We start from the raw sequence: 9,560 nt of genomic DNA on the forward strand, positions 1-9,560 counted from the left end.
GTGGTGGTGGGGGGAGGGGGGGGGTCACAAGGCTCAATTCAACTCATCAATACAAGCCTCCACCTTTCAGATGCTAATTGCTGTGTCCAGTCCTCCCCTCCCCTCCTCTCATCATTCCTCTCTTCCATTCCTCCTCAAAGCCCAGCTCCCCCCCAGGTCGCAGGGGAAGAATGGACACGTATGCCCTCCCCCCCGCCACTCCACCCCCCACCTGCATTCACCATGTGCGTAGTGGGGTAGGTGGGACTCTTGTACCCCCCCCCTCCCAAAACCTCTCTCCCCACCTTTCTCTGTCCTATTCAATATCCACCCCCCTGCTCTAAGAGATTCCCCTTTGAGGCTTGATTTAAGGACAACTTCCACTGCTTTTACCGCCCCTTCACCCCTCCAGCCTGCAAGGTCTGTGTGAAGTGTGGAGATGAGGGAGGTTATGGATAAAAGAGGGCGAAAGGGTGTGTGTGTGTGTGTGTGTGTGTGTGTGTGTGTGTGTGAGGCAGTACATACCATGGATGAGGGTTGCAGTCGTTTATATCTGTTGAAAAGAATAACAAAAAGAGACATTTAGTGTCATTACAGTGCCACGTTTATGTCATTTTTTTCCACTGCATTCATAAAAGCTATAGATATTATTCAAGATTAATGCTGCCTGTAACTCCTCATACTGGTAGTGTATGCTCAGTTGTTAGCACAGCAGCAATGATCTACTTCAGATACATTTCTGTATTTCTTCACTAAGACTTGCTAAAACATATGGTATATGTGGCATTTTAAGTTATCTTGTAAGAAATCTAAGACAACTTATCATTTATCATAAGTAGTCGAAACTGGCCAATCAATGTTGAAATATCACACCCCAAGTTGTATTTTGGAGTTTAAATAGGTCATTCCAACTGTTCAACACTGTTCACCTCAAAAACAGAGTGTGTGAGCCATAAAAGGTTAAAACATCAGTTATATGCACAGCTAAAGAGAAACTAACTCTGGCCACAGGTGGGACCTTCCCAGCCCTCTTTGCAGATGCAGGTGAAGGTGTCTCCCCCTCCGACACAGGTTCCACCGTTGGAACATGGACTGGAGGCGCATGTGCTGTTCTTGGCTGAAAGAAGAGAGAAAGCATTAGTCAAATATCACAGAGGTGAACCGGATTGTTAGCACACACAAACATATATTAAAAACAACTACAACTTTGTCATTTTCCTGAGCTTATTTAACCTGGAATGTTGTCAGTAATAAATGGCTTGTAATGAGTTACTGATATACTCTTGGTCTTATAGGTAGAAACTACATGGCAGTCAATGTCACCCACTTAGGACCATGATGTTTGTTTGACATTAATATTTTGTACTATTCTGGCTTTCAATGCAGTTTTAGTATCTAAAATTAGCGCCGTCCCAGACCTCTGAAACACAGCTTACGTATCCGATTCAAGTACTAATGAGTTTTCTTTTGTTGGGTTTGAATGAAGAGTGTTTTAAGATCGCTCAACGGGGTCTAAGTTCGGTATAAGAGAGAAACTTGAATTCAGAAGGTGTACAGTTGTATTTTTCTGTAAAATGCAGAAAATAGGTGCGTTTCTTTTTCTTTCTTGACATTTGTTGAGTTTATTTTCTTTATTTTTTAAAGTATTATTTTTGGGGGCTTTTATTGCCTTTATGGGGACAGAGAGAGAGGGGATGACACGCAGGTCGGATTCGAACGCTGCAGCAAGGACTCGTCACATGGCCTGCCAGCTCTAACCACTGAGCTAACCGGGCGCAACTCTGAAAGCAAAACTGCGTCAAGGTTCAAGGACACTAATGATTGATGGTCTCGCTTAGACGCCAAACCCTCACCTGTGTTGCACGTGTTCCCTCCCCAACCCAATGGGCAGGCACAACGGAAGGCATCCCCGTGGTCGTAGCAGGTGCCTCCATTACTGCAGGTGGTTGCATCACACTGGCTCTCTCCTGGCCAGGATTACCAAAAAACACACACAATCTTCATACAACTATTCACAGCATCAGCAAGAAAGGATCATTCTTGTGTGGCCGATATACTCTCAGAGTGGACATCATGTAAACATATTGTAGTTGTCAAAACATTAGATGTGTAACACGGTGGAGTTGGGGCCACAGCAAGCCCTGAACATAAACACACACATAAACACAGAGTTGACATAACTCACGGGAATGGCAGGTCTTGCCCTTCCAGCTGTCGGCACACTCGCAGTAGAAGTCGTTCACCAGGTCGACGCAGCGTCCACCATTCTTACACGGGTTGTGTCTGCACTCATTGACATCTGAGGAAGATTTACACGATTCGATCTTTACAGAACTGTCAGAACAGAGCGAGGAGAAAGCTCTACCCAAGTAAGGCATGACTTTTTGTTTAAAACGCTGCACTGACTGAAAAGCTACAGAATAACGTTGGAGAGAGAGGAACTCACTGAGGTCGCAGAGTCGACCCTCCCAGCCATCAGGACAGAAGCACTGAAAGGAGTTCACTCCATCAATGCAGGTCCCTCCATTTCCACAGGGGCTGCTGATGCAGTCGTTAATATCTGAAAGTAAGGTTGGATAGACATACTTTCAACAGGACTACACTTTTGTCTTTTGGCAACACTTTATAAATGCTAAACAGGGAGGGTTCAAATAACACTTAATACATGTTTATAAAGATATATAACACATGATTATGCAGTTGTAAGTGTAATTATAAGTGTTTATATCGGCCAACACCGTGTTAATTATATATCATTAGTTTATCACATTAATTAATCACTTAAAAATAGTTATATATGCTTAAAACAACATTATAAAAATTTTTTTAACGATTTATAAAACAAACTATTTTCAATGGTTGACTAAAATTAATTTCAGTTGGTATGATAGGTATGATCTTTAACAGGTTAAAATTTCTACGTACTTTCATGACAGTAGATGCCACTGAACCCTGGATCACACACGCAGGTGAAGTTGCCCGCTGGCTGGCTGATGCAGCGTCCTCGTGGGCCGCAGACGTTAGAGGAGATGTGTCGCACACCAGCTGAGTCATTGGTTGCTACAGCAACAGTGCAGCTGTCAATGACTGCAAGAGAAAAAAGTTCAAATGCATTCCTTTTCTTTCACATGTTAGTTTGTTCAATACTGTTATCATTGTGGACGACTTCAGTCACCTTGACACGGGGTGGTCTGGCAGCTCTCCTTGAGCCGTTCACACGTCTTTCCCTCGTAGCCTTCAGGACATGCACAGTAGAAGTCCTGGTCCATGCTGTGGCACTTTGCCTCATTCTCACAAGGGTTTGGATCACAAGCATCGGAGGGGGACCAGCTAGAGATCTGAGGAAATGAAGAAGAGAGGAAAATATTACATTTAAAATAGAGACAATACACAAACAGTAAAATTGAAAACTTAAATTCAAGAATTGCATTTAAAGCCGCACAAATCAAGATTTTTATAGTAACAACAGCTTAGATGACTGTGGGTTCATCATTATGAGTGACTAAGTAACTCTGTAGACTTTTTCCTATATAAAGCGTTTAAGCGTCTTTCAGCTGATTATTTTGGTTTTATGGCCCATAACTATACTGTTTCAGTTTAGTCTCAACATTCTCAGCATCTGTGTCGTTTCCAGCAGCAGACAGCTGCTTTAAACGAAAAAAAAAAAAAAAAGCTATCTGTCCAGCACCAAACAGTAGACAGACAACAGCAACTAGCAACTAGCTGGTGAACATAGTGGAGTATTTAACAGCTAAATCGCCTTATTATTTCCTTCAGGAGTTGGTGGAAACCAAAACAGAGTTCAAACAAGAATAAACACTGGTCATGTAGCCTTAAACGTGACTGCTTCCTATTAATCCATGATTGAATTAACAATTTTCTGTTAACATAACAACTTAATACAGTGGTAATATATCAATGTTGTGTTTACAGTTTGTTGAGCATCCAAAAATATATTAATGCAGGTTTGACTTGTATGTGTAACAGCAAAGTAAGCCTTCTTTTTTTAACATTTATTTATCCAGGGAAAGTAGTTTAAACCTAATTTCACATTCAAATTGTTTTACAAATTCACACCTGAAAGATAACAGCACCAACACACTCATCTACGAGTGCTTGCAGACAACTACGGCCCTCTGCTGCCATTGAGCAGCTCCACTAGATCAGATGGGGGTACAGAGGCTTGCCAAAGGGCACTCTGACAGCAATTGTGGAAGGTGAGAGCCTTTCAATATAGACTGATCATCGGCCACAACCCTGCTTCTGTAATTTGTGGACTACAGCTGTCACACTAACTTAATTTACCAAACATCATCACCTCACCAAAATGGTTATTTGGTGATTAGCAAAACAAGACGCAAGTGAAGTGAGACGAGCAATGGAGAAAGCAGATCGAAAGTCTGTGTAGGTGAGTGGCTTAGCTTGGCTCAACCCACCGCTGCTGTTCAGAACAAATCAAAGGCAAGTGGAACGAGCAAAGTAAGCCTCACAAACTTTCCCTAAGCTCATCAAGGGAATCCACGCTTTTGGTTTTACATCTCTGCCCTGCTTAATCTTGCAAGATTATTCTGAGACAGAAACCTGGCAGGAAAGAGAGTGAGAAACTGAGCTGACAAGAGACAGATAGCTCATTATGAGGGCAAATGTTGACTCTGGTCCAACATCATGCAGAGCCACGGTGAATATAATAAAGATAAATCATTTGTCATACCACCGTGACACAGAAAGAACCCAAGTAGAGGCCATGGTGACATCTTTTGCCAATTCTACATGCAATAAAGAGGTTGGAGTGAAAATTGCTCAGTTTATGTAAACAGAAACCTACTGTGCATAAACTCTGGGTTGAACCCCTTTGCCATTTAAGGTGCTAAACAAGGGAGTTAAGAGTAGGGGAACAGGGTGGGTGAAGTCTGTGGTCACACACAGTTTATTTTACCCTAAGTGTTGGGGCCAGATACATTTTTTCTTTACCATTTGCACGTGTGTGGTCAGGGGATCGTGTCTGAGGGTAAGAGTGGCTATAAATCTTCTGCACATTAATGTAACTGCTTGCACTGTTCACAGCATGATTTCATTGTAGCAGACAGGTTGAGAATGTATTTACACCACAAGGCAACGGCATATAATTTACTTGTGGTAAACCATACAAACCTATTCTGCAATAAAACTGACTTTTTTACTTGTCTTTTACAAAACAAATACTGCAGGATATTTAGAAAAAAATTATTATTAAGTGAAAATCATTAACTACATTCTCAAATATTGCCCATTTAAACAACTAAATGCATATTGGAGCTTCTTAGTTGTGCTTTGTTTTTTTCATCAAGTCTTTTAATTCTGGTCCATTTTAAACTGATGTCATGCATACAACAAATCTTTTTTATGCCTTTATTGGCTTTGAAAAGAGCTGACAACACAAGTTCAAATTTCAATCTTGACACGTTGTCATGAGGTCCATTTCATAGTTATTCTAGAGAACTTGATCATAAAGCAGAATTTTCATCAGCAGATAGAGATGCCCAGTTGTTTTTAACTTTAATCAGATAAATTTTCACATTTCCATGTGAGGCATTTTAGAACTTCTTGTCACTCCATTTGCTGATGAAGATTCATGTGACGTATTTAAAAACTCCATAACAGCTACAAAATAAACCTTTCAGAGAGATTGTTTTCTGGACCCCTTAAAACATAATGTTATTCAGTGAAGATAAAAAGGCCTGACCAGAATGTAATTTTAATTTTAGCGTTTAGCATGTTAAAGTAAGCCAATTAGCACTATACAAAAAATACAGCTGATACTGATGAGAATGCAATTAGTTTTGCATTTGATCATAACACCAAACTATTGAACAAATTAAGACTTGGATCTGGTGATCTAAATTAAGAGGAATGTGAGTGTCTGTACCCAATTTGAGATATTTTAATCAAAATGTCAACCGGCTGGTGGCACTGGAGGAAGTCAAGTGATTACCAACTTAATGTAGATACATCACCTGGGGATAATGAATGTTTGAACCAAGCAGCAAAATCCATTCAATAGTTGTTGAGATATTTTAGTCAGAGCAAATGCGGTTGACCCACCCACCGACCGAAACAAATCTTTTTTGGGTCGACTCCCCCAGTAAAATCATATATGGGACATAAACGACTTCAAATTCATAAACTGGTATTGCATAATCAAGACAAGCATGTTACCTACTAAGAGTTTTTTTTATTTAAGCAATTCCTCTGGGATTCAAACCTTCCTTATTACTTATGAAGAAATCATTCAGATCAGGAATGGGCAAAAACATTATTACACAACCAAACCTTCATAGACTAGAGAGAAGATACTAATCAGAGAAATATGATGCTGGAGGCGTTGTAGTTTTGGCACTGCAGGGCAGGAATGTACACCGTGCCATAGCGGGCATCAGAGCTCTGTAGTATGCGGGCAGAAATCCAGCGCCACCTCATTCAGAGAGGCTCATATTTATAGTAGAGATGCTAAAAGAGGACTGGCTCCTGACCAGCAATGTCCTCCATTCAGGGCCCAAGAGATGCAGTGAAGTGTCAGTTTCCTCACTGCTAACCTACATTTGCTTCAAACACACACTTCAAATATAAAAGGCTGCGACAAGGACACTGATATGTAACAATACAATCAAAAATAGTTCAATAATCAATAACAAAAGTCTGCAATGAAACCGGATCTTGACCTATTGAGCTTACTACACAACGTTCAGGCAGATCATAGCAATAATTTGGCACCATGCAATGGACAGTTGGCTTAGATCACTGTGTTGTAATGACTACTGCAGTTTGTCTATTTGCACAGCATTACAAGCCACTTTGGCTGTCAAGTAAGTGTTTTTTTTCACCATATCATCATCCGGCCTGCCCAGAGTTTCAACAACATTCTTTTTAGATTGATGTTATTGGCATGTTTTGCCATGGCTTCTGCTGCACAGTGTACCACCACCTAGTGTATAATATTCTGGAGCCCTTTATAAGCAAACCTCACAGGAAAAAAAAAAGTAAGAGAGGTTTAGGATAGAGTACAAAAATGTTGCATGAGGTCAATTTTGTCTCTAACAGGTAATAATCTGCTGCACAAAAGTTCCTACAAATACATAAACTGAGAAGAAATCCGAAATCCTACATGCTGTTGGTCACTTTTAGTCAAAAGATGTTTCTTGTCTGTATTTCTTTGCCACAACGTGTTAATAAGTGCTAAGTCTAAAAGGTACTCAGACATGTGATGCATAACTTACTTATCTAAATAAAAAAATAAAAAAGAAGCTACCACCAGCTCAACTGTCATTGCCTCCACAATAATCCAGCGCTGTGACCTGTGGAACATGAGACTCACCTCACACAGCTGTCCAGCAAACTCTGTTGGGCACTGACACACAAAGCCACCCAACACTGAGTGACACTGGCCGCCGTTCTGGCATGGTCTGCTGTCACACTTATTCCTCTGGATTTCACAGTGAGTGCCCACAAAACCTGGAGGACACTGGCAGTGGTAACTTCTCGGGCCCTCCTAAAGAAAACACAAAGAAAAAGAAAGAGAATGAAGTGTGGACGTCTCCAAGCACATATTTTGGTTCATGTATGTGCAGCGGCACAAAGTGGAATATAGATTACATAAAAACATCCATACCTTGCATGTTGCTCCATTCTGACACTGACCATGGCAGCCACTGATGTCTAAAGGGGAAGAAATACTTATTGTTAAATTTTATGAACATTAAATATTTATATTGCTTTGCCATATAGAAATACATTTTTGGGCCATTTATCCATTATTAGGCGTAATCTACAATGTGGGATGTGCACAGATTAGGTCAAAGTTTGAAAAAGAAATACTAGTGAAGCCAAGAGAAGGCCGGATAGACCTTGTTTAAACTGTAACTGCGCATGCATTGGATCCAGAGAGGGGAACTGGGCATGCAAGTTCAGTCATGATGGCAAAGGTGGAGCTTCAGTTTGCCAAGATGAGAAAGAAACAGGTTACCACATGTGGAGAAAGTGAGTTACACTTAACCACACCTATGTTGTAGTCCAGAAGTGTTTGTAAGTAGCCAGAAGAAGAGGAGGCCAGTGGAAGGACAGACATTTAAAGGTGACTTTTAATAAAGAAATACTGACTGATGTCACAGTTTTGTCCGGACCATCCCCGAAAACAGACGCAGTGATATCCACCAATCAAATTTTTGCAAGAGTTAGCGTTCACACAGGGCTTTCCTGCACACTCATTTGCATCTGTAAAGGTAGGATGTAGAAGGAAACCGAGTTCATCAATTGAAACAAACCAAGGAAAAAACAAAGAGGAAGAAAAAAAGACCAGAAGTCCAACCTTTGAAGCCACAGAAATGACTGGCACCATTGTTATTGCAGATTGAAAAGTTGTGGCCAATGTTTTTAATGTATGAGCCCTCTCTAGAGCATAAAGCAACAGACAAGAACCAAATCTGTTTACATTTATGTGTGCTTGCATTTTAAAAAGTTATACCAGCTTTACAGACTGTGGTGGTGTTGAGTTTTTAGGCAGGAAGGGAGGAAACGTATGAACAAAATTATTTGCATGTCATACCCCCCCCCATATTTACTCCATTTGTCTGCAACTTTTTTTAAATTAAGTGCCATTTTTAAATTTTCTTATTAATCACTGTGCCATATCAACATTATGATTAACACTAAATTGAATTATAACACCACATCACATTTTAAATCTCCAACAGATTGTGTATTTGTTTTCTATCCAAAGGGAACATGCAAGTTAAAATCATATACACAGCCATGAGGCAGGGAGCACAATGGCTGCAAAAGAGGTCTCTTGGCATGTGGGTGAGAGGGCACCAAAACTATCTTGCACATTAATTGCTAGTGTGTCATTGGTCAAGCTACCACATGCCACCGATTGGCTAGCTTTGCTGACCTTTGCTGTCTAATAAAGGCTAAAAAACCACTCCCGGAAATGTTTTTCTTGTTGTCCATCAGTGAATCTATCAATTGAATAATAGTTTCAGTACTGATGAATATATTATCATAATTAAATACTACATGGATGCATATTATACTGGCAGCAAGTTTCAGTTATATATATAGTATTTCCTGTTATGTGAAAGTATCACATCAGATTGAAAACCATAAAATCCTCTATGAAGTTTCACAGAAAAGCCTCAGAGAAACAGCCCCTGACACATAACAGTGTTCATCTGTTCGATATGGATGAAATGAGTGCAAACAGTACAGTTTCACCCACGGACATTCAGCACCTCCAAATACATCAAAAGTGTTACAACAAAGAAAAGCACTGCGGCTCAAATATTCAAAAGAAAGAGGGAGGAGGAGGAGGGGGGGCAGTCTGTAGGGAGTCCTGCTGTGCTCTCTCACTCACACACTCACACACACACACACACACACACCTACCTGTCTTCTCTCTGAAACCCTAAACTCCACACACGCACGCACACACACAAAATCGCCAGGTAAGACAGGAGGCCAATGGCTGCCTGTAAGCTGAGATCTGAGCCGGTAAGATGATACTGAACTCTTGGGATCTCTTTCCTACCTTCATCGCCCCCCCCCCCCCC

At 40.8% G+C, this 9,560-nt stretch overlaps 1 protein-coding gene across 1 annotated transcript in view; it reads right to left on the reverse strand.

The window, feature by feature from the left end:
- jag2b (jagged canonical Notch ligand 2b) overlaps nucleotides 1-9,560 on the reverse strand; it is a 44,314-nt gene that overhangs the window by 4,240 nt on the left and 30,514 nt on the right. The window contains exons 9-18 of the mRNA XM_035679137.1: nucleotides 8,113-8,226; nucleotides 7,625-7,671; nucleotides 7,331-7,504; nucleotides 3,155-3,317; nucleotides 2,905-3,066; nucleotides 2,426-2,539; nucleotides 2,165-2,278; nucleotides 1,833-1,946; nucleotides 980-1,096; nucleotides 505-532 (exon numbers count right to left, since the gene is read on the reverse strand). Of these exons, the coding sequence (XP_035535030.1) occupies nucleotides 505-532; nucleotides 980-1,096; nucleotides 1,833-1,946; nucleotides 2,165-2,278; nucleotides 2,426-2,539; nucleotides 2,905-3,066; nucleotides 3,155-3,317; nucleotides 7,331-7,504; nucleotides 7,625-7,671; nucleotides 8,113-8,226 (1,147 nt within the window). The remainder of the gene's footprint in view (nucleotides 1-504; nucleotides 533-979; nucleotides 1,097-1,832; nucleotides 1,947-2,164; nucleotides 2,279-2,425; nucleotides 2,540-2,904; nucleotides 3,067-3,154; nucleotides 3,318-7,330; nucleotides 7,505-7,624; nucleotides 7,672-8,112; nucleotides 8,227-9,560) is intronic.

The sequence above is a fragment of the Morone saxatilis genome, unplaced genomic scaffold, assembly GCF_004916995.1.
Source record: "Morone saxatilis isolate NCDOM2014 unplaced genomic scaffold, NCSU_SB_2.0 Contig7, whole genome shotgun sequence".
Taxonomy (NCBI): Eukaryota; Metazoa; Chordata; class Actinopteri; family Moronidae; genus Morone; species Morone saxatilis.